This window comes from Chlamydotis macqueenii, chromosome 14 (genome assembly GCF_036417535.1).
Source record: "Chlamydotis macqueenii isolate bChlMac1 chromosome 14, bChlMac1.mat, whole genome shotgun sequence".
NCBI classification, from domain to species: Eukaryota; Metazoa; Chordata; class Aves; order Otidiformes; family Otididae; genus Chlamydotis; species Chlamydotis macqueenii.
Window position 1 is genome coordinate 1551033 of NC_141569.1, and position 25696 is coordinate 1576728.

The 25696-nt window shown below is 43.5% G+C and overlaps 1 protein-coding gene across 7 annotated transcripts in view; it reads right to left on the bottom strand.

Annotated features, from left to right (window-relative positions):
* Positions 1-219: 219 nt before the first annotated feature.
* FBXW11 (F-box and WD repeat domain containing 11) overlaps positions 220-25696 on the bottom strand; it is a 70922-nt gene continuing 45445 nt past the window's right edge. For all 7 annotated transcript variants that reach the window (XM_086758654.1, XM_086758655.1, XM_086758652.1 and 4 more), the window contains 10 exons: positions 22175-22361; positions 21255-21345; positions 12361-12498; positions 11653-11771; positions 10421-10670; positions 9152-9270; positions 8373-8483; positions 7905-7983; positions 6210-6398; positions 220-2686 (listed from right to left, as the gene is read on the bottom strand). In XM_086758654.1, the coding sequence (XP_086614780.1) occupies positions 6237-6398; positions 7905-7983; positions 8373-8483; positions 9152-9270; positions 10421-10670; positions 11653-11771; positions 12361-12498; positions 21255-21345; positions 22175-22361 (1256 nt within the window). In that variant the 3' untranslated portion in view covers positions 220-2686; positions 6210-6236. The remainder of the gene's footprint in view (positions 2687-6209; positions 6399-7904; positions 7984-8372; positions 8484-9151; positions 9271-10420; positions 10671-11652; positions 11772-12360; positions 12499-21254; positions 21346-22174; positions 22362-25696) is intronic.

A 25696-nucleotide genomic window follows, 5' to 3' on the forward strand; every position in this document is an offset into this window, starting at 1 on the left:
TTGGCCCAGTAGCCACGTGCCTTACACCGGGCGCTGCCGAGTGACCGGGGACAGGCACCCGCCGGGTCAGCGCCACCGGCACCCGCGCCCAACGCGGCCCGAAGGAACACGTACCCACGCCGGCTCCAAGCTGGCGTAGCTGCGCGCTGAGCTTGCATCAACTCATGCACAATACCGACGTTTGGTTAGATGACGTTACTTATCCATTTATTGGACAAATTAAGTTCAAACTTTTTTTTTTTATTAAGCACATTCCACAGTACAAAGCTTTAGATCATGAACGATATCTGTACAATTTAACAGTTTCAAGAAGCTGTTCATACACCAACTTTCCAAACAGATAATTGGCAAATGTAATTACAAGTTAGAATTAGACTATCCCAGTGCTTTGAAACATTAATATCGCAGTAATGTACAGTTGCTCAATTATGGTTAGCAAAACAAAGTCCAGAGCGCAGCCAGGATCACTGCCATGAATCCCAGGAGGCAAGTTCCTTGGGTGCCAGTCACAAAAGTCCACGGCTGTGTTACACGAAGCACAAAGAAGTTTCGACTGCATGTTCAAATACCATTATCTCCCAAGGAAAAACATGAATTTAAATCTTACACATGCATTTTAAAAAAGGACTCCGCTCTTCGGGAACAAATGCCTTTTTCTTCAGGGCTGCGACAGGTTTTTCTTTTTAAACAGTTTCATATTAAAGCTATTAGATGAGAGGGGAAAGTAAGACACTTCCACGAACTACTGTCAAGCTTACCAAAAGTGATCTCATGGACGCTTAGGAGCACGTTTTTACCTTCTGTACTTCGTCACATTCGGTCATCTCGAGGAAATAAATATCGTTGCAGTAACACGTAAACGGGGCTGGAACTCAAACACCGACCCCGACACCTCTCTCAATGTGGAGGGTGCCGGGGAGAAAAGCTGAAGCCGCGCTTCTGTAACGGTTTGGGAACGCCTTGACGTACACTCGCTCTGAATTCACTTGACACAGAAACGATGCGCCAAACCACGGCTGTCCCGCCGGTGACGCGGGAGCGATCCCTCGGCAATCGGACATCCCTGACCTTTCTGATCGTAAAAGGGAAAAATGCAAACCCAAGAAAGTGCTGCCGGAGGACAACAACAACAAACAAAATACACGACGTACAAACGATCAAAGGAATGACAAAACATTTCTGTGCCAGCACACATCTTCTCCAGGAAACACGCTGAGCTCCACTGAGGCATGAAAGAAAAGCCAGTGACAGGCATAGTCACGCATGGCCAACGCAGGTGAAATACTCACATTCGCATTTATCCAGGTCTTATTCCGACGTAAGAAAAATGCAGTGGCGTTTCTATGACTACACAAATTGGAGGGGAGACCATGACAACGTAAGAAACTACTGAGGCCTCAGAGCGTGCCAACGAAGAGGAGCCATGGGCGGGACATCGCACCGTGGCTACAGAAAAGAGAACCCGCTCGGTAACCAGAGCTGGGACTCGAAGGGCCTCAGCGTGAGGAAGTGTTACAAATCAAACATAAATAAATTTCCGTTTGGCCCATGGCGCCTCCTGCGTTGAGCAGCCAAACTAATGCTAAAGGAGGACATCAGCAGGCGTTTGTGGGGACCTACTGGTGTTAAAAGAAAGCCATCTGTAAATACTACAGCACAAAAATATAAGATACAGAACATAAATTAAACATTTTTTAATTTTTAAGAAGTTTAGAAATTACATTTTAAAATATGTAGTTCCCATTAAAAAAAAATTCTAACGAATACTGAAAACCTCCGTTCGCAGTGAAAACGCCTCGGTAACTCATCAGCCCCTGCGGTGCCGGCTGCCGGCACGCCCCGCTGCCCAGCGCCACCGCAGCTCGCGTCAGTGTGTAGTGTCAGGAGGGCCCGGCGCCGGCACCCGCGGGGCCGCCGTTATGTACATCCTATCTACATGCTTACACGGTACTGGGAACGAGGCAAGCACACCGGGAAAGGTTCTGCCATACCAAACGTCGGGAAGCGCGGGACGGCTGTAGTACGGAGCACAGGGAAAAGGAAAAGACAGTGCTATACAACTAGTTCAGATAACCTAGCCTGAATTACAGGTAATCTTTAACTTAAAAGAAAATTATTGGTGCGGAAACAAGTAAACTGTAATCCCAAAATATTACTGAGCAATTCAGAAATATTTCTAAGAGTCCAACGTACACTCCTATCAAACAAAACGGGCTCTGGATCTGCCATGAGAGTCAAGTCTAAAGGACAACGGTGACTCGGAAAGCAAAGCTCTGTACATTCTGGGTTTGTGTTTGGCACCCAAATTTCATTGGAGAATGTTTTTTCTTTAAAGTCAGACAAAAGTGCAAAGCAATATAAATTAGGCCAAGTCCTTTCTTGACTTCTGGTTTATTTCTGAAAAACAAGCCGTTGGAGTTCAGTTTCTACTGACAATTTACACGTGAAGCTTTGGATTTCTCACTGCAGGGAAGGGGAGGCTTCTGAAATTCGTCTACTCCAAGTCAGTGAATTTGTAGTAAATTCAAAGACGACCACTGAGAGCAGGAAAGATTAGGAATTTTAGATAGAGAGTTGTGCTGCTTTGCATCTACACAGCATCTAGAACCAATTCTGACTTTAGCTGTCAATCAACATCTTCAGGCATGTAGTAGCCAAAAATCCAGTAGTTCAAGACTGTGAAACCCTGAAAGAGACAAAAGACAAGCTGAACGGGAGAAGAGACAAATCAAAAGGCAACATCTGGAGCCATCCGGAGGAGGTTAGGCCCAGGCCATCTTTTGCACTCCAGGCTGAACTAAAAGGGCAAAATACCTGGGAGGAGCACAACACGTTAGGGGTGCTCGCCACTAAATACTGCCCTCTGTGCCACAAGTCCTTCCTTCCAGGAGAGACGTCTCCGCAGGGCACCGTCTTCGCTGTGGAATCTGCTCTAAATTCAGGTGAAGCAAGAGCAAGATTCCCGTGGCACTAGTCCCTGGGGGTCACCTGTAGGCTGGCAGTTTTCTTACACGCGGTAGGAATCCAGAACCCTGCTGGGGACTAACGGGAACCACCAGCCGGCTGCCCAGCTGCTGAACGCTACGTACTGAACAATGGCCTGCAGACAACTGCAAGGAAGTTCTCCTTTCTCCACGCTGCAGAGGAGCAAGCTGTGCACAGGATGCAAGTTCTGTTGCTTTAATGCACGAGTTTTTAAGAAAACAGACAGGAAACTCAAGCAGCTTTATATTCCGGTTACCTTTTCCAGCCACAGGATTCCACTATTAGCTTGCAGCCGGTGCAAGTTCTTAGGGTAATTAAATCTGAACTTTGATTTGACCTGCCACTTCCCAAACCTGTTCTTACGGACGATGGAGAACTACCCTCTCCTGACACGAAATCCCCGTGAAAGGTTAAAACATCTTTAGGGCCTTCCCCTCGACTCCCCTCCCCCAGCCCCAGGCCTAGTGCTCAATATCAGAATATCGGACTATCATATGGTAACAATTTTTATCGTGTTACAATAAACAACAGGAATTCAACAGAAAGCAATAAAGCTCTCGCAGCCAACTGCCAGGACTGTCAAAAATGATCCGCTCTGAAGAGGCAGAACATTGCAAGCCTTGTAAAAAAGCGTACAGGGCTGCTTCAAAATTCAGCAAACGATAATGTCTGAAAGCACGTAAAACCGTTTCATTAAATGTCACAAAGAAATATTAGCTGTTCGGCCATAGTATTTATGTAGATTTACGGGTTTGGGATTCTGAAGTCAGACAAACCTGTCCAAAAGGGACATCACAGCATCTCTCCTCCTCAGGAAATAATTACCAAGGGACTGTCGTTACCAACACCACCAAGCCCCAGGACGTGGAGGTCTGCGTGGTTTCAGCTGTGCGTCATGGGACAAGCGAGACATAAGCTGTGCAAAACCGTCCAGTGTGCAGAATGTGAACGGAAGGACACACGGACACACTGCCAAAGGCATTTCGTGTTTCTCTGACAGAGCTTGGTGACAGCGGGTCTGGGGGGCCACACGTGGCAAGACAGGAGAGTAAGGCATCAGCATACTGCTGGTCGAGTGAACTGATATCAATTTTATCCAACTCCTCATTTCTTTTGTGCTTAAGACACGCTGCGTATAGCTTTTCCATGAAGCAAAACTAGCAAGAGAAGCCTGCCAAATACACTTCTGTAATTTAAAAAAAAAAAAAAAAGAATTTGTCAATCTCAAATTATCTGATAAATTCACCTAAGCAAGCACTGGTGTATGAACTGGTAGACAGATGGACATTGTTCCTAAAACTTTTGTGGTCTTCTCACGCAGTCTACTCTACCTGCCTCAAGGGGCAAGGAAAAAAAAGAACAGAATTACTCAGAACAGAGGAAAAAAAGATTTTCCGTCGAGAGGGAAAACCATTCAACTTCAATGAGCCTTGGTCTTTCCACAGCAGAAGTTCACTTGGGTACGGACCCAGGTGGCACAGGAGCCCCTGGCAGCGTCTCTGTCCGAAAAGGAGCAGGACAAAGTCCCCAGGGACACGACCAAGTGTGAAGCAGCAAGCTTTCCACAACAAGGCCACAAGCGTGTCACCCGGGATCAAACAGTAGTTCTGAAGCGGAAGTCCCAGGTACGCGGCGCTGCGGGAGCTGGCTCTTCAGGGAGTTTCAGGATCTCTCTCCCAGGAAGCTGTGTCTGTTCGCCACCTCCCCACCCCTATGAACGTTAAGTTTAGCAGCTTAGCCTTTTCAGATTTCTGTTGTCCCGGCAGGACAAGGAAGTGCATGAGTTTCACTGAACTGCCCTTGCAGCAGTGTTCTTACACTGTCGTTTTAAGGGAAGGTTCCATTAACTGCTGATTCTGCACACGAGCTCACTGTCATAGCGTAAGACTTGTTCCTTAATCGTGCGTCTAATTATATGAAGTAATTACAGGGTCAGAAAGGCAGGCAACTCAGTCTAGCAATGGCCAGCGTTTCGCTTTGACCCTCTGTGAGACACAACGAGCCAGCAGATCCAAGCGTCAGATCCAAGACGTTATCTTGGCTTTTTAAAAAACGAGCAGGAATTCAGCTGGTAGGGAAGGCAGCCCACGCTTTCCTGAGGAATGCTGACAGGTGAAAGAAAACTAATTTTTAAGAACCAGCATCTCAGAGCCGCAAAGCGTGTCATCACAAGGGAAAGCACTTCCTAGCCAGAAGCAGAGGTCCTACAGGAGGAGTGGAAAACCTGAGGAACCCATTGCCACAGCAGGGATAAACACAGACAGACAGATAATGGAAATCCACGCTTATGTGAAGGCAGGGAAAGCTTTTCCCACAATGTTTAAGTAAACTATTAATTATCTACTCCAAATAAAATAAATCCTTCCTGTGGGGGCAATGTTATTCCCAACTCCTCTTGCTGCGGTGTCTCCACTTCCTTGGAAGCCTCCACGCTCAGCACGGGCAGAGCCGGGCGCTGGAGAACGGGGTGCCTGCTCTGCTGTGGAAAGGCAGTTTGTGATTCCACGTCCCAGCGTTCACAGCTATTTATGGCCTGAAGTGCAATTGTTGGCAGCAGTATAGATGACATAAGGAAAATAACCCACTGTCCTAACAAACAGATCTACAGCAGAGCTTCCACCCGCCGCGCTTCCAGAGCTAAATGCAGCTGACTCGCAGAAAAATGGAAACTAAACAGGCAAAGTTCACGTGCATCGTTTCTGACAGCTCCGAGTTGTCATGCTGCCTAACACGATGTAGTTTTTGGTTCTGAAAGCTTTCCCTGCTATTTGCAGTTATCTCGGAGCCGCTCGTTGCTGATGAGCGTGTGTCCCAGGCCCATCTGTATGTTCAGTTTACGAGAGATGCATTACAGCGCTTGCTGTAAAGATTGATGCAGGGAGCAGGTGCATCGCGAACTCCAGCAGGCTCTGCTTTCACAGGGTATCTTGTGCCATACAGCTCCTCCGTTTCCAGGAATGCGTGAATATGTAGGAACTTCCCATAAAACACCTGAGTACCCAGGTATAACCAGGAGGGATTACAGAAGGGGTGAGGTAACATAAATTACAAGTTTTATAAACTGAAGCATAACCATACAAACACTAACTAGTGAAAGAAGTGCCATAAATAGGTTTTATTTTCTTCAGGAAAACATCAGCTTGTTGTTCTGACTAAGCCAACCCACAGACAGAGTGATCATTTCAAATATATGCAATACCTCCACGAAAAAGCGGGAGCCTTACCTTCTGAGGGTAGTAAAGTGCAGACTGTTATCTGGAGATGTACGTGTATGTTCTAGACGGAGAGCGAGTCTCATTCTGGGCACTGGGTGGCACGTTTAAGAAATCCCAAATCAGAATTGTATCGTCATGGGAACTACTAATGATCTGAAATTCATCAAACTGGAGCCTAAAGACACGTCCTGAATGTTCCTGCGAGCGAGACGGAACCAGTTAGCGAGGCAAGAGGAGGGCAACGTTTCACGACGTTTGTACTCACGCAGAACGATGCACTCAGGCTGCGGCGTGCTGGTTAAGAAACCCTCACTTACAATTACACTCAAGTTTAAGAAAAGTTGATTTGGTATGTCAGCTTTTCTTCAGCAAAACACATGGCTTCCAAATCCAGTGCCTGTAAACCCCGATCCTCCCCGGCGTGGCCAGCCGTAGAGGCTGGCATTATTAAAGAGAAAAGCAGCCTGTCACTCCAGCAGCAGCAATTTAGAAGATTGCCTGGCACTGACGACCTGCCGGGGCTCCCTCTCTTACACAACATTTGCATCCAGCACCGCTGCTAACTCCGTTTTCGTGCAGCCCTGACACACCACATCGCAGCCTCGGCCAGGACGCGTGCCGAAAGGATCGTTACAGCTCACTCACTGCGCCAGGCTGCTGTGCTCAAACGCTGCCGTGGCAAAGGGAGCTGGAGTACGTGCTCCGTCAGCTCTTTCAAGAAATCTCAAACTGGCACTACGAGGCCCAGAAAAGGCTCTCTCCGCTTTGTCCTGCTTATCCATTTTTAATACATTTACAATGAGCGCGGTACCTTTACGAGAGAGCTAACCGAAGCTGTCAGACTGATCTCCAAACTATTAACCTAAGCTACGGCGTACCCGCAAACGGGAAAGAATCAACGTTTAAATACACTGCATTTATACGGAATAAAGGAATAGTTACATCTCAGCTCCATGCAGAGACCACTGAATAGAAAGAAAAATCCGAAGCATTTCTAGGAAGCTCTTCTCTAAGTGCTGGAAAGGCCAAGCACACGCTGAAGCCAGTGACCATCACATCAAGACAAGAACACTGGGTTGCTGCTAGCTTGTCACACTGACTCCTGAAGTAAAATTTCACGCACGTTTCAGTGAAAAGATCAATTAACTCATTTCGCCAATTTATTTTTAATTAAGTTTCCTGTACTAAACCAAAACCCCTCATTACAAAGGAAAATATACTTAAGGAGTAGCCTCAGATCTCATAGTCCCCTGAAGTGATTCGAGTTCCTGCGGTAATCCTTTCAATCCCCCCTTCCCTCTCCCATCTCTTCCTTCCACACCAAAGGGTTAGGAGAAAGGTTTGGGAAAGGCTCACAGGATTCCTCCCCGCTTTTTAATCAGAGGAAATTTAAAGCTGGCCCTACAGTTATACTGGGGAAACACACCAATAACTAGAATTATTTGATATAGTGTCATGCTGATTTTTTTAAGAGTATCTGATAATCTCAAACTAGAAAAACTTGATCTTTCTTTTAAGCTCAGATCCAAATCATTCAGGATATAATGATATATAATTAATTCCTTCTTTATTCTTAGAATAAGAGCAGCGTAGGCTTTATCAAGCATCCTGAGTTTTTCACCTGTCCCACTGTAACGTAATAAAATGCCTCTCACTTACAAACAAAAGATTCAGATAACCCCAAATGAATTAAGTTTTACATACCACTAACGTACGCAAGCATAATGTACTTGCTGGGGCACGAGGGTCAAGAGCAGCTTGCAAGTCCCAAACTTTAATTTTGCTATAAAGTAAAATAAGAAGATCATTATGAAAGCATTGTTTCAAGCACAAGCCTAGAAGAAACACCTAGAGCCATGGAAAGTATGCCAGATTTTCCCTACAGCTAGTTTATCGGGATCAAGCAAAACATTAGCATCTATGGAAAGTCACACTTGAGTGGTAACACAATTCAGGAGTGGGCTAAAGAGCATCAGAAAAGCAGTTTCTTGGCTACTTAAAACTGCAGCCTGCTGCACTGAAATGCTCAAGCAGAAGCCACTCAGTTAAGTATTGATCCACGAGTCAAATCTGAACAGAACCCTTCCACAAGGGAACAAAAGGCTCAATGGCCTTCAGAAAATGCTTTGCTAAGAAAGGCAAAATTTTTATAAATTGCTGTCAAAAACATACCCATCGTAGGCTCCACTAACAATCCTCTTGTTGTCGAACCTGATGCATCGAACCAGTTCTTCGTGGCCTTCTAATACTCTTAAACAGGCACCGCACTCGATGTCCCATAGCCTTAAAAGAACAGAGGAGAAAGCCTTTCAGAGCTCCCGGCTCAGCACCGTCCCCCAGCCCCACGTGCAGCGGTGTGAGCACGCTGCCCAGTGGTTTTCTGGGGGAGATAGCACATAATTTGCTTAAAAAGGCAGCAGAACCACGAGATGTCTCTCGCATGTGATTCAGAGATCAGTTTGTGTTGCAGCTGCAGTACATCAAAATTAATTCAGTCATTCAGGATCGCACACAAGTGAAGGTTGGATACGTGTTATCCTGGGAAACTTCAATACACTGTCTTCTATTCTGCATAAACCAGTGATGAGAGCATCACTAAGTAATTAAGAAAACCAGTGACCAATGTCTTCCTCATCTCTCTAAGCAGAACACAAGGTAATAAACTACAGAAATCAATAAGAAGCTTTGTTTACCTTTGACAGAAATCTCAGCGTCTCACTTTTCACAGGGATGGGCTACATTTAGGCTCACACTGAGTTGTCTCATTCATGCATCATCTGCTCCAACAGATGATGCATCCATCGGATAATAGATATCCCAACAGATGATCCCCAACCAGGGATGCTGTGCACACGCAGCGGTGCAGGACAGCATCCGCGGTCAGGGGAAACCCTGTTTTCACACGAGCAAGCGTACGCTGTCACGTACCGACAGCAGCTGGGGGCACCCACCTAATGGTATTGTCTGAAGATCCACTGACGACGAGTCGATCCCTGTACTGGAGGCATGCGATGCCACGCTTGTGCCCATTCAGAGTGCGAACAAACTCACACGTGCTTGTACTCCAGACCTGCGAAAGACAAGATAAATGCTCCTCTGAGAATTAGGTCTACACAAGCTTTTTGAATTTTTAATACAAGTCGTTACGGATTCATAAACAGAAGAGGTGTGAGGGTGACCTTTGCTGGACAGTGGAACGGAAACACACATCGTATTTTTACGGGCAAGGAGCGGGTACACCCGGAAAACTGGAGCTACGGGGACCTAGCAGTGACAAGAGCCATGGGCACTGCTGTTGGACATCAAGTCAATCAAAAATTTGGTGGTGGGGACGTGTATGTAAAATATTTTCAAGTGGTAGAGACTGTACCTAATGATTTCAAAGACTTGATGACACTTGAATCTTGCTAAGCTCATTATAATTTTTAAAAGTGGAAGTTATCACATACAGAAAACCTCCACATTTTTTACCAATTGCTAGTAATCCATTAGCAAAAGAAGACCAAAACCATGGCCTGTGAAAGTTTGGTGGCTGCTTCTTTCTTAACATTAAATGATTCAATCAACTTTCCCATTTTTAATGAACTGTAATTGAAGGTGTAACGCAGAGTATCCAGTGGCTGCTTTTCCAACACAGAGTGCACGGGATCTTTGGCAGATATTTGGACATTAAACTGCCAAGAGCCTTCTGGCACAGTCTAAGGCAGCTCTGGTTCTGGAGAGGGAAGGGTGGAAACGCCTTTGTTACATGAGTACGCTCTGGGTAACTCAAATCTTCTGGTATGCAATAGCTTCAAACACAGCCTCCTAATTCTTCAAACACAGCAAAGGCTGGTTGAGCTGCTGGGAAGGCGTGGTGAGGAAAGGCAACTGCTGACAGATTTCACGTCTGGAACAGGACCGCCAATTGAAATAAAAAAATACCGCTTGGAAAAAGGCACGAAGTGTGCCACATTTCACAAACAAACCCATTGGAGACTGGAGTTCAAACAGCAAGCGGGCTTTACATTTTGCAATTGTACGACAGAAGCCACAAAAATGTTACGAGCCGAGTTATGCGCATGAAGACGTTAACAGCTAGCACGAGGAAGGAGCTGGCCGAACGGTAAAGGAGAAGGCACAGAACTGCCTACGAACAGCTCGGCTATTCAGAGCGTGACTCAGCCCCGAAGCTTTTCTGGCTTGGCAGGCGTGCAGACCTAGATCAGAGCTCTGCTTACTTTAATGGTCCTGTCCCCCGACGCCGACACGATGTACTTGTCATCGAAGTCCACCACGTTAACGGCAGCACGATGACCAACTAAGACACGGCGCAGGGTGATGTCAGTAGGCGATGCCATATCCCAAACAGCAATTGATCTGTCCTTTGAGCATGTCACCATTAAGCCGTTGCTGAACCTCAAATGAAGCACTGCCTCGTTGTGATGAATCAACGTGTTCAGAACTTCACCTGTATTTACATCCCAAACTCTGCAGAGAAGAATTTTATTCCAGATGAAGGATGATGGCTATGCAGGGTATAAAGTGTAACCATGCACAAGTCTGCTACTATCCCTGGTTGTTTACCATCTGCTAGGGCTTGGGGAAGGCAAGAAGAGGGGCGCTGAGAAAGTACCCTAGCTCACATCTCAGACTCAGTGACAATTAACAGCAGTGAACAGTTAGGCCAAGAAACGCCTAAGCTGAGACCACTGCTAAGAGAAAGAGCTGCTGAACAATTCTACGGCTGTTCCGGGATGACTAAAGCTTGCGTGATGTATAAATTGAGGGAACAGACCAAAACAAATGCTATCCAATATGGGGTTTTTCAGTTTTACACCATTCATTCAGATCTCACACACGCCAGTAGCCCTTGCGACGCAGCACCCTCCAGGGCTAGCTAGTAGCTTCGATGAAGGGAAAAATCTCTACTTTATAGTACCTGAAGGGTGTTTAAGAGCTAATCTTAACTTTTGAAAAGTTCTATAGAACTTGGTAGAGCAATGAAAGACACCAGGAGGAGATCATGCGCTTCCACTGAACTCTACCTGAGTGGCTTCATATTGGACATCTGCTGAGCACTGAATTCATACAAGAATTTAAACTCAGTATCACTAAAACTGCAGTCAGACAAGTGCTCCGGGTATACCAAATACCTTTTCATTAACAGTCATAATTTAGAGATGTCAGAAGGCAGTACAAGAAACCGTAAATGAAGAAATTATTGTATAGTTGGCCAACAGCCACTCTACAACTTCAGGACATGCCTTGCATCACTCGGGTCATATTCCTTCCAGATTCTTAACACTGAAAAAAAAATATTGAATGTGATGCTTTGCCAAGTGTGGATATCTTGTTTTTTGAATAATATTATCTCATTCATATTAGGGATGTTTGCTGGTATTTAGAGATCACTGTAAGTATTCCCAGCCGTGACACTCAAACGATTTTTGTGCAAAAACTTAGCACTCACCTCACTGTAGAATCTGAAGATCCAGTTACAATGACTCTTTCGTCATACTGCAGACAAAGAACCGAGCCAGTATGTCCTGTTAATACTTTCAAACATTCCAAGCTTGTTTTGTCCCAAATCTGTTAAAAACAAGAAGTATAAATGGCTTATCAAGAACATGGATTCAAGATTTGGACACTGCTGCAACTGCGAAGGAAGGAAGAAAACGAGACAGCAGGAAGAATCCACGGGCAGTTAGTCTGTCCAGTCAGTGGGCCTGTCCTCCCTTCTAGCTTAAGGAAGTCTTGACACAAGTTTTTGAAATAGAACAGTGAAATAACCAATGAAAAGACAAAAGCCTGTTTTGCAGAACAAAATGCCAGACTATTAGCATGAAAGAAACCTACTAGCATGAAAGCAACCTCCAGCAAAGACAAACGACACAGCTAAGGACGGTGGCACATGCAGTCTTCGCTCATGTTATGGGAACTCTGATTTCACAAGCATTTCTTTGTGATCAACAGTATTGATCTGTCTGCCATTCCCCAAAGCTCCCAGAGCAAAGGGCAGGTGAGAACTTTGCCAGGCTACAGAAGATATCCCATCTTCATAAATCCTGCACAGATAAATACCAGCCCATGAAGAGAAATCAAGGAAACACAGGCAGGTAGCTTCCTCAGGCAGAATTACTCACTTATCTCCAGGGAAAAGACTGAAAAAAGCGTTTACCTTAATGGAGTTATCTCGTAGGCCACTGATAATCTTTTCATCATCATACTGTAAACAGTAGACACCTTTGCTGTTTTCCGAGCGGCACTGAATCCTTTGCAAATTATGTCGCCCGCATCGCCAGTTCGATTCTATAGTCTAACGAGAGGGGAAACAATCAGGAGTCAGGCACGAGGCCGCGCGCTTCAGCATGAACACTCATATTTCAAATAAGAAGAGATTTCAAATAATTCAAACTTACTTTGCCTCCCATCCCTTAAAATGTGTGGAAGTGTAATTCTTAGCATTTTCACACAGAGATATTTTTAAGGAAAAAGACCTGACACACCTTAAAAAGCCGCAAACTGTTTCATAGCAGAACCAGGATTTCCATGTTTTAATCCGCTTTATTACTTGTAAGACAACCAACGCTGGTTTCAAAGAAACGTGGGATTTTGGACAGGAAGTTCATAACAACAACCGTAAGAGAATCCGCACCCAGAACTCCAGGCCAACACCTGCAGTACCTAAACAGGCTGGGATGCTTTCTGGCTTCCAGCATAGGCACCAGAACAGGTCATTTATTTAGCTATTTCCCTGGGATCCCCCCCAAATCCTGCATAGAAACCTGGAGAGAAGCTGAGCGTTGCCAGTTTGTTTGGAAAAGCGTATTTATAACCAAACCCTAACTTTCAAAGCCATAGCAGGCATCTCTGCAGCTCCTCTAAGACTGGAAAACAAGTGAAACGCTTATTAAAGACAAAAATGCAGAGCGACTATGAGGTCCCAATTCTAGGAAAACACATCTGCTCCAAGGGAAAACTAACGTACCACTTTGTTTTCCACGCGTTTGCTCCTTCAGTTGTCTCCCATTATGCAATTTGGAGAGAATTACACAGTCATAACACAAACCTGATGTGCCACAGGAATTCGTCTAAATCACAAGTACTAAGAGACATTTCTAGAGGAGCATGCTGACAACTTATTTATGCCCTCTTATTCCCTTCCAAGTTGGTGGAGAAGCTAATGAAATTAAGATAGCAGGTCGTCTGTCAGTTTGAGATCAGCTTTTCTGGCCAGCTAGTGCGCTGCTGGTTGTCAGATCGGGAACCGGGCTTAAAACGTTCCAATCCGACACCGCGCTGGCTCAGCCGTGGACTCCTGCCCTGAAGGTAGCAGGCTGCTCCTTATGCTACTCGCTCAGCATGGGACAGAGGTTTTGAGGAGGAAGGACAGGCAATTCTCAAGCTTCATCTGAAGATTTATCATCTGTGCTAGGAGCGCAGAACTGCAACTCATTAACTCCTTTGCTGCTACAGAGGTGACCCTCAGAAACAAGGGGACTGTAGACATGAGTAGCATGAACCAATATAATTATAGATCTGAGGGCAAGATATCAAAAATGCAATACTAACACTGAAGACAGAGGAGATAAAGCATCACAGATCTGAGTTAGCCAATTTGAATAGTTCTAGAAACCACACACATCCACATATTCCATTCTAAGAGGTCTTAAGGGGAGTTTTCCTGAAGCAGCGTTCTTGAAAAGCTCCGAAATAAGCAGCTGTAGATAACACGAGCCAGATTAGCATCTGAGCACTTTTACACCGCAGCTTCCTGTGACAGCGATTACTGATAGCGGCAGATTACAGAAACACCCCAAATCAGAAATTTTGCTTGTAACAGTTTCCCAAACAAAACAGCGGTCAGGAAAAGCACGCTCACCAGACATTCGGGACGCTGGCTGGCTTAATTCTTACAAGTGCACTATTGGAAGCTGCTTAATAAGCTCCCCATAAGAAAATGCTGGCTTTAAATGAGAGAAACTGAAGTATTCTGTAGATCTATACGAAGGCACTACAAAGCAGTAAGTCACGTGCAGGGGCACGTTTTAGTTCTGCGAATAGATGTCATTTCATTTAGACATTATACGGTGTGGCTACTGTGCGAAAATACTTCGTGTTTTTCGAGAACTTGTAAAATCCCCTTACACTGCGTAAATTTTCAATGTGCTGGGAAAGGAGCCACGATACACAGAGAATATACAGCAGCATTTCAATTGGCAACAGAGTGAAAACAGATGTGGATGTATAGAGAAATAACATTATTTTAGATGACTAACTACGGCCGAGTGGGTGGGCAACCCGGAGGACCCTCTGAAAAGGAACATGTTTAGTACAATACTGGCAGCCACATTAAAGCTTCGAGCTATAGGAAATTTCTGGTTGTTACCGAATAGCGCAGTTAGTGAAAGTCTGCATCTGCAACCTCCTTCCAGGAGGTATTTCCGTAGGCTGCGTATACGCCGAGTAGGTAGGCATGCACGTACAAGGGGCGAGGAAGATACTGCTGTGCTTTATGGACTGTTACAATTACAAGCATCAGGGAATCAAGGATAAAAAGACCGATGGTTTATTTGCATATTTATGGTACCAAACCTAATACCAACATACGCAACACCCACTACTGTATTTTCCACAGGTCTCCTCAAAGTCTCCAAGATAGCTGCCTCTCAACTTGGGTTTCGCAATTAAAAGCAAGATGTTGCAGAACGCTATCTCCTTAGTTCACACCCACACAGAAAAAAGTTCCTCACACTTTCCTAAAAGCTCACTCGAGCAATAGCAGCACGTAGCTGACAAATGCTATATAACCAAAAAAATCTGGACATACAAGGGACAGAGACCAAGCACGAAGCCAAAGCATCTGCCACAGCAGGAGAGCCATTTGGCAGCTGAAGAAATGCCTAAATGGATAAAAAAAGACATTTAGAGAGAAAAGTACACATAAAATAATAGTTCCAAGATGCAGAGGTACAGCCAAGCCCTGAGCATGCCAGAATATGTTCACTGGTACAAAGATGCACCATAAAAAAAAAAAAAAAGATGCAATTCATCTGGATTAAGAGCTGGAACATTAACTGTACTTTGGAAGTGTTAAGGATAATCTGCTAGGAACAGGGGCTTTTCCCGTTTGATAACCTACAGTGTGTTCAGCTCCTTGGCTACAAATTGCATTTTTATCCTTGTGAATGTTATTGCAGAGTAAGTGGGTTTATCTTAATCCCATAAACCAAGGAGTTTCTGTTCCCTCTGAACACACAATTCTGCAGGACAAATGGGGCAGAAAAAAGGAATACACACATTTGTTACGTATGTAGGGATTTCTCCTGAAGCACTGGGCATTTACACCAGGGCACTTAAAATCCACACCCTTGTTCTTCACATGCTTTCTTCAAAGAGAAAAAAGAAAATCCCTCCTGACTGTGGCACAGGAAAGGTAGAAGCTAATGAACTTATGTCATCAGGGTAGAGAGTGCTTAATATTTCATTCGTTAGGAAGTTAAGAGGGTTTGATAAGCAACAACAAAACGTGCCAGCAGCAAAGCCTCCCGCCAAAGCAGCCCACAGGGATAAAAACCCTGCAAGTAAAGAGCATCCCCATCTTTCTTGTGAGTGTCATCACTTCTGTAAACCACTGTTAAGGAGGAAGTGCCAGTGGTAGGCATATAGCAGCAAAGACAACTGAAAACTCAGACCACAGGAAAGGGATCAGCACCAGGTCGCAGAAGAGGGACCAGATTTGGATCTTACTCTCAGAATGCTTTGAAATGTAGAAGGCAGCAGCTCGGGGAGCTGCATGACACTGTGTTCCTCATATGAGAACTGCTTAGTGCTTCAGTTAAAATTTACACACTACTGATCTGAAAATGCAGGCTTAGGCAAACCAGGTATAAACTGATGTTTCAGACCTAAACAACAGTAATTCAGCCTTAGGAAGGTGGTAGGGCCTGACTTGCTGAGGGAGACAGGACGCACCGCAGAGGCAGGACACGAGAGGGTTTCATTACTCCCGCGTAAGTGAAGCATAGCTGCATCATGCGCATCTGTTACCAGATGCCGTGCTAGCCAATCTTTGATCCAACTGGTGCAGTTGCTCTGTTTCCCCAGGGAGGGAGTAAAGAATCCTCTGAGCTCCTACTCAGGAGAACCTGTCACAGGAAGATGCAGATGAACAAAGCCATTGGTCTTCCTTGCAAGGTCTGTCTTCCCTACCAAACACCTCTGCAAACACAGCCGCAAAGCACAAGATCCCAAAAGAGACTCAAGGGGAGCACCTGACAAAGAATCTTTTTCACCTCTGCAGCTGCAATGATCACAGTAAGACCCGCTGGCTGGTGATCGGAATCTTCAAAAATACAAGCCAACAGCAAGGCAAAGAGAGCGGTCCTGAGGCACTTCAGTGACACGTGCATCTAGACTACGCACAACACCTGACAAAAAACAACGGTGCTGAAAAACAAAATTATTGCACCTTTTAGGTTCCATTGGAGACAATAACTAAGTTTATGCACACCACCATAAAAATACAAAGTTCTATTTACACAGGTAGTTATCAGCCCCTACCAGAGCACAGGGGCATTCAAAGTACTCAAACAGGAACAATAAATCCCTCTTTCAAATCCGCAGAAGATAAACGACAGCCTTCCTTGGCCTATTTGTGGAAGAAAGTAGATGTGATGTGGACAAAGTGAACAAAAAAAGCCAAGCCACACATCCATCCCACGCTATCTGAAAGGAGTCTTCTGCCCTGTTCAGATGTGAGAGCTGAAATCTGTGCCATGCACCACAAGAACTTTGTCCCTGTCACTCAAAAGCCTCTCCTTTCCTGGGCCAGCACGATTTTTAAGAAATGCCTTTCGGAAAGTGCCTGCGGAGTAGAGATTTCAAAGGTTGTCTGAAAAAACTTCTAGGCACGTAACGCTGACCAGATTCTCCCCACACAAGCACATAATATTTCTCCAGCATCATAATTAGAACAGTACTAAACAAACCCATTTCCCTCAGAAATTATACACCGCAACTTTCATAAACAAAGACCTCCCAATACTGGCAGTGACTTAGGGTGAGATTTGACTTTTTCCCCTTTCCAAATTTTCCAAAGGCTTTGAAATTTCAGTTCCAGTCCTAAAATCTGAACTTGGTGGTTATCTGATGGTCTGGCACCAAGTTTTTCTAAAGTCTTCAGAAAATCATGTTTCAATTCTCATCTTCACTAGGTGGACTCAAGTCTCCATGGCAACAAGATGAGGGCACTCACCATGTGCCTAAAGATAAGGGGAACGTTTATGAAGCAAGTCGTCTCAACCCATCACAAGAAACAGATACTTGTGCTAATCCTGAGGGGAAAACAGAACAGTTGGCCAAGCTTCACAAATAATATGGAAAAAATCCAGGGACTTGGGGTTCTGGAATCAGCAGTATTAAACTTCCCATGCTGGCACCACACTGATTAACACAGCCCCATTAAAACAGCCGACCTTCCCCGCAACGCTCTGGGACTGCACCCAGGCACAGGATACCCCACACCAACCAGATCATCTCCATAAACAAGGTCTTGCAAAACCAGGTTCAGTTTTCTAGGTTAAGCCCCAAATCAGGTTTTCCCTTTCGAAAAGCTCCTAAGGAAGCTTGGCAATTCAACATGTCACTTGGAGACATTTAAAATTACTAGACCACCTCTTGTGAAATGAAACCTAATTAAATATTTGGCTTCACAGTGGAGGTGGAGAGTAACTACCTCTTTCCAAGAACTTGCTCTCAGATCTCTAAATGTCCTCTTATTTTCAAATCCAATGATTTCAGAAGCGACATTATGTTCCTAAAATGTGTTTCGCATGAAATAAACAGATATTGGCACTAATAAATTTTCAGAGAGGCAAGGGAACCTCACTTTGCCAAATCATTGCCTGTATTACCTTGCAGCTAGCAACATATTGTGGCTGCACGGACTTTCGACCCAAAATGCAAATAGAGTCCAAAGGAAGGAATTCAAATTTGCTATTTATCATTCTTCATTTTTCCTTCCAATTGTTAATTCAGGTTTTGGATTACTTTTCAAATTCTGTCAGTCAACGCAAAGGAGAGAGCACAATCTCCTTTGAGCTTATCTCTACCCACAACGCAGTTTAGCACCAGTAAACTAATAACTCTTATCCTTAGAAACAGTCTAGCAGAATTCAGCTAATCTTTGTGCTCCACAGACAAGATTTTAGAGTAACATCAAAAAAAAAAAAAAAAAGTCCTTTGGACAGAAGATAAATGTCTTATAAAAATCCTTCTCTAACAATATAAATGCTAATATGGTAGCCTTTGGCTCACCACGAGCTCTCAGAACTCTGACCCTCTGACAGGAACGGGCAGATCTTATTAAAGGTCCAGGCAAATATTTGAAGAAAAAACATTCTGGTATTCAGAGATACAAAATTCTTCATCACAGCTAAGATGAAAGTCTTATTTAAGAGCTTCTGCACATTGCTTTGAAAAATGAAGGACTGGGAAAAGTACAAAACTGAGGGAGAGCACGACTTCAGGCTTAAAGACAGAGTAAGGGGAGGAGAAAGTGAAGTGCTCCTAATCTTACAGCTAAGTTTTGTCGTTATTGTTACTCACCATCTACATCTTTAAACAGTGTTAAAAGCTTCTTTTGACAGTTCTTTAGGGAAGGAATTTGTGAAAAGTGCTTTAAAGGCTGATTTATTGGAAAAATTAAACAGACTTTTGGAAGCGGAAGAATTATTGGACCCTTGACTATTAGCAGAAACACTAGTCCCCCTCCAGGTTGGAAACCTGGAAAGCAGCAGTATTTCAGAAGGCCTGAAGGAAATACGTGAACAAATTTGACGTGGCACAATACCCCCATCCTTCTGCCTTCCCCCTCCAGTTCAGCAATTTCGAAGAACCAGAAGTGCGAAACGCGCTGCCTGTATAAACGGAGCAGTGATGATTCTGGAAGTAGCCATTAGTTTTCAAAGAGAGATTTCACCACTCTAGAGGGCCGGACAAAGACGCGTTTGTTTCCTGAATTTGGCCAAACGGAGGCTTACACTTCTGCTGAAGCGAAGTTCAGACGGGTCCTGGCTCCTTTCAGCTTTACCAAAGTATCCATGGGCCATGAGGCTGAGGTTGGTTGCCAATATCTTAAATTCTACTCCAAGTGATTGACAACTACTAACAACCAAAGGCTTTTCATAGGTTTACAGACATTCTACTCCATAGAAAGCACAGAACTGCAGGAGATTTTCCCTGAACAGCCCTAATTCTGTCTCTCCATTCTAGCCTCCCGCCGTCTGAGTGTGAGACCCACAGGAGTTTCCTGCGTGCCCCAGTAATATTTAACATCATTAAGGATATAAGCATTAGACAGAAACTATGGAAATCATATGTAAAAGTAGCTGGACTGCCAGGCAGTTTGGAACGGGCAGAAACTATGGCAACAGCTTAGAGTTTACTCTTTGACAACTTTTCCCACGCTCATCACTCACGTTACTATTTTTAAGCGCTAGTGCCACGGCCTGTTTTACATCCAGCACCAGCTCCCTCTCAAAGCTTGACATGAGATAACCCCTTACTCTGCAGATTCCACATTTATCACTTCATCCACCTGAGCATTATATAATTAGAAATAAAAATTTATGAGTCGAAACTCTGGAAGAAAGTTAGGGTTCAAAGACTGTTTCTTGACTTCCAACCACCAGTGCATTTTCTATCCATATTGAACACATGAACCCGTACTTTTCAGGGAGTGCAGTGCAAATTTTTCTCCTAACTTGAAAGTTTAATATATTTACTGTTATCTTAACGAAACTTAGTTTTTAAAAAAACATGTTCATTACTATGATACATTTTTAGTGGCATACTCATTCCCTACTCCCAGATACTAACAGACTGAAAACTTCTGCATTTAATATATTAGCAACAAGGGACGCTTGAGAGTTTGGGTTTTTTCCTGCTTATTTCATACTAGCAAAACCTGCCCAATTCAGTAACTTCATTTCTGTGCGTTGTACGAGCACATCTACAGCAACTGAAGAATACAAGTATTAAACAGTAGATTGTGACAGTTCAAAGGCCTCAGAACATCTCTAAGGAACACTCCCGTCTCTAATAATAAGAATTCCTATACAAATGTTCTGCTTACACCTAAACAAACGAGTTTCAGAAAAATAACTTTAAAAATCTTTGTTATAATAATGCTGAACTCCTTCAGTGTTCTACATCATTTCAAAAGTCATCTTTTCACATCACTTTTCACGCATTATTGTTACTGAACAGCACCAGAATTTTGCAGAAAGCAAAAAAATACCGCATTAAGAGTTGTCCTTAATCCCACGGGCTTCTCATCACTGCAGCATCATTCTGTCTTTCCTTACAGAGAACAGGTATCTCCCTCCAAATAACAGAATGTGTATCACCCGGCTCACAAGTAATTATCAAGTTGGATCTCATTTTGCCTAGGCTACATTTCATGCTTAGCTCTTTATCTTTAGATGTTTAGAAATTGTGTAGCAAGGGTTATAAAACATATTTGAAAATTGGATGATGTTTTCCAGCAGATACATTCTACAGATAGGTTAAGAGCTCTCCATAATTTTGTTTACTGAGCGCCAAGCAACACAAACTCACATTTGCCATAGCAGAATGATTCCATTAGTTCACATCTGTCTTAAACATCAAAACATGCGTTTCCCCACTAAAGAATTTCAGATCAATAATTTCACATCCATCATATGGCTGAAATAAATACAGTCTTAAGAGTTTTGTGGTGGGTACACAGCAAACGGAGCAAGAGAGATTTTCTGCTGGTATGCAGAATACCAAGATGATCTTGATTTATCAGAAACATTTTTAAATAAGTGACGAAGCCTAACTTCATAATTCTTAAACAAGATAAGCAAAATTTTGTATGAAAGAAAAGGGTATTTTTTTTTTTTACGTTGTCTGAAGAGCCAGAGCTCCCAAAGTAGGAGTGATACAAACACATATGAAATGCTTCATTGCTCCAACACGCACCACCTTTGAAACACAACACACAACATTATTTCTCCTGCAGATACTAGATGTCAGAAAACATACCTCTATATCCTGTATTATCTTTGGGTATAAGGACCTGTAAAACGAATTTGGGGGTCCATCTGTTGGTCTGTTTTTAAACAGGTACTGATCCCTGAAAAGAACCAGAAACATACTTTTCAGTTTATCACAAAGAATCCAAACTTTAAAGGAATTCAAGATCTGCACAGAACAAACCCTTATGACGTGTTCTCACAGAATACTTGTAAGAACCTTTAGTATTGCTGTTACAACCCTTGTGACTTTACAATTTGACCAGTATTTAAAATGTCCAAGGATAAAAAGATAACTGGTGTTTTCCTTATGGTTTTCCAAATGAGCGTTCACTGCTTCATAATTTTAGCCAGCAGGGGTGTTGTCCTCTCGCTCTTTACAATATACCTTGCATTTTCTTAGGCACACCGCTAGAGAGCACAGAAAAGCAGGTTTCTGAAGCAGAGCACCTCATCTCTTCAGATACTGGCTAACGGACAGAAAAACTCCACTGCCACAAACATAAATGGTTTCTCTTTGGGAGCGCCTTCTGCAGTCCAGTCAGCTATTTTACATTTTAAGAGAAAAAAGTTTAATTGAAAATACTTCACTCAAGAAAAAGCTCTGCAAGACATGTCGTCGCTAGTTTTTGTGAGCTGATTCACATGTTAGTTCTCCCTGCGAAACAGGAATTACAAATCTGCAGACAGACATCACAAGAAAGCAAGTGTTGAAAAACACTGGTGCACAGCAGGACAGGGGACAAAGCCAAAGGAGAAAGAGGAGCTGACAGCTTTCGCCGGAGCTACCCCCACTGCCCCATGGCAGAGATAAGGATCTCAGTGGTATCAACTTACTATAAACTCACGTTTTGGCAGAGCTCATGATAAGGGAAATTCCTGAGAAAGAACACTGTAAAAGGCGAATTTAGTGATTGTCACGGTACTTACCAACCCCTTCTTTCTGACAGTCCCTTCCACAGCGGATCTGTGCGTACCATTCTTTCAATCAGTTTTTTCCATAGCATTCCCTCAGAGATGACTCTCTGCCACTCCTTACACACCAGCTCTGCTGCACAGAGTGATCTGGCATCAAGATAGGAAAGGATGTTTTCTGCTATGTGATCTAAGCCTTGCTCTACAAAGAAATAGAGGTAATCAAAACGTCAATCACTTCACAGTCAACTACTAAACCAGTTTTGCAATACATTCAGAGAAAGCCAACACAGCTTTAAGGCACTGGAGCAACATGATAATTAAATTATTATACATAGAAACAAATTAATCCAAACAGGTACACCAAAATACCTTCACTCCTTTTCTAGTAGTCTGCCTACCGCACCATCCCTTTTCCACAGGGTGAGAACGAGCACAAACCAAAATTCAGCATAGCATGCAAGCAGCAGAAAGCATTTTGCTGCTTCTGGGCACAGAATCCTGGACTTCTTGAGCACATAATGCACCAGGCTCCACGATCCAAAAAGAAGATAATCTTCAAGCAGATGCTTTACTAAGCAGCAGTAGTAAGAAATTAAAATACCGATTCCTTTACTATTTTCTTACACATAACAATAGATAACTCAGCAGAAGACAGGACTGCACAGGAACAAATGCAGACACATCCAGTAGAAACACGAGCAAAGATTCTGCAAAAACTTTCTTGCATCAAATGCAAGGACATCTTTTCTGTTTAAGCTCTTTCTATGATCTGCAGGTGCCAATTCCTCTCCTGAATTTTGTTCAGGACTCTGGTGGTGGAGCATATGCCACAGACACCATGCCACCAAACACATTCATGGTTTACCATCGCTAGACTCCATACTTAGGACAAATTATTACCAAATTACTTTTATCAGAAGCTGGGGGTTTTGAGGCTTGTCTTCAGCTAGAGAAGAATTAAAGAGGTACAAGTCTTCTGAAACAACTTCCAGTTGAGTTAATCAGACTAACATTCCATACAGCATTTATTTTGGAGCCAAAGGATGGATTCGTTCCTAGTGTGAGAATCAGCTAAGAAACCTCAGGATCAGCAGGAGTCAAGTAACTCTCAAATAATGAGAGGTGACAGCCCAGCTTCTGCACCGTAAATTCCAGTGCAAAGTAAATTTTGTTTAGCTGCACAAAGATTTCCCAATGTATTGCCAACAGCCATATGAACAGATACTATCTTAGCATCTTTGCTACATCTGCTGCTCTCCCACCCTCAGGACACGCTACCTTCTACGGCAACGGAGCGATGCGTGAGTTTGCAGACTGCTGATTTCACGGCGCTAGCTTCACTGGGTCAAAGAATGAGTTCAGCAACGTACCACAAGAAAACTCCCAAGTAAAACAACATTACTCCAAAGGAAAGCCCTTTGGCAGGACTTACACATCCCTGAAACATCATCCACCTGGGGGACTCACGCTCTAATTCACCTGCAGCAGAAGGTGTTGGTCAACAAGCCAATAGCTATTAGTCAGCTGGGGAAACATGGACTTTCACCATGGAGATCCTAGCTACCAGGAGCAGCTTAAGAACCCCTGCGGTCGTTTCATATCATAGCAGGGTCAGATTTACACATTCAATGCACTCAGTTCAAACACACCACAATCGGGGTCCTGCCCATTGATCCAGGTCTGCGGAAGGCAACGAGCTGCGACAGATTATTTCCTAAACACCAGTTAATACTCATCCAAAAGCACTAGGTACTTAAGCTGAAGCTGATAGAGAGAAGCAGCACATCAATAAAGATGATTAATACAGTAACAGTTGCCACCACGGATCTATCAAGACATACAACAGGTGGAACACTGCATGCATTTGCTTATGGCCTTTGTCTACACCTTCTCTCCTGCTGAGGCTGTTACGCTTAAAAAACATGGTTGCAACTGAGTAACGGTACACACAGAGACTACTGAGATAATACGCTTACACTAAATCTAAAGTAGCAAACTTTTCTTGTTCTTATTCCAACTACAGTGTCATTGGTCCCACAAAAGAAAATCGCTGCTAAATCTGGACATTAGGCTGGACATTAGGAAATATTACTTCTCGGAAAGGGTGGTCAGGCACTGGAATGCACTGCCCAGGGAGGTGGTGGAGTCACCGACCATGGGGGTGTTCAAGAAACGTTTGGATGTTGTGTTGAGGGATATGATTTAGCTGAGAAGTATTGGTGATGGTTGGACTGGATGATCTTTTAGGTCTTTTCCAATCTTGATAATTCTGTGATTCTGTGAAGCGCGGGACCCGGCACTTGGCCTTGCTAGTCCTCTGTGATTCTGTTACTTATTTCCAAAGATGTGTAATTTTGCTTTCCCAAAAACTCCACTGAATCAGAGATCTAGAATAACCCCATTTTCACAAACTGCGTATGCCAGTTGGCCAAGCATAAAAACAAATCTTTCAAGCCAGGAGATGACGACCTTTTTAATTTTCCACTTTATCTCATGGCAGTCTACTTTAGGCTTCAAATAGTCCTGAAAACCCAAGGAAACTACTGTTGATTTTTTTAAAGAATTAAGAGATTGTGTTCATATGCTCCTCCACTGCTCACTAATCTTGGAAGGGCCTTCAGAAAAACAAACAGTGATAAAAAGGAGAAACCAATACATGTAGTTGAAGAGCATGTGTTCATTTCTTTTACTTAATTTAGCAAACTATCAAAAGGCTTTAAAGAATAGTGAAAGCTCCTACAATGTAAATTGGGTTTATACAATTTTTTCAATACCAGTCATAACAGCAAATTCAAATAACTCCAACACAGTAAGGTCCAAGCAACTGGCAGATCTCAAATCCAACCACTTCCAAACCAGCAAATCCTCTGACACCACCGTATCCAAGAGCAGCTTTAAGCTGCACCATCTCCTACATCAGCAGTTTGAAGAAAATATCAGGGCATTTAAATACATTGTAAAGGTGGTCCTCCACTCTGCCGCATCCCAATCTTTCCAGTAAACAACAACTTTGAGATTCTAAATACTGCTTACTTACGATGTATTTATCTTACTGTGATGGTATGTGATTTGAAACAGTTCTCAAGGTTTTTCTGGAAAATATAATCATTGCAAGGTCATTTTTAAGAGTTAGTTTAAAATCATGAATCCTTGGTTATCAAGAAGACACGCGAATTCATTGGGCAAAGTGGAGGACACAGCTAGATAAAAATAAAGAAAACATGGGTCGGCTGAGAACACATCTCTGGTTTTGAAGGTTATAGATGTGACGAACAGGGCACAAATTGTGTTTTGGCGAAGACAGATCTAACGGTTATTTTAGACTTCAGTACAAAACAGTCCTGTTCAACAACAGAAATCAACCTATACAGAGCAAGGGTCTGTCTAGTACATCTGCAACACTGCAATCAGACAACACAGTCCTTGGCATATTTTCCAAGCACAGAGGACATTGCAGTTTGAAGAGGAAGAATTTTCTCCATAAAATATTGCCGTTCCGAAAGCAAACAGTGCAGAGGACATGGCAATTAACCA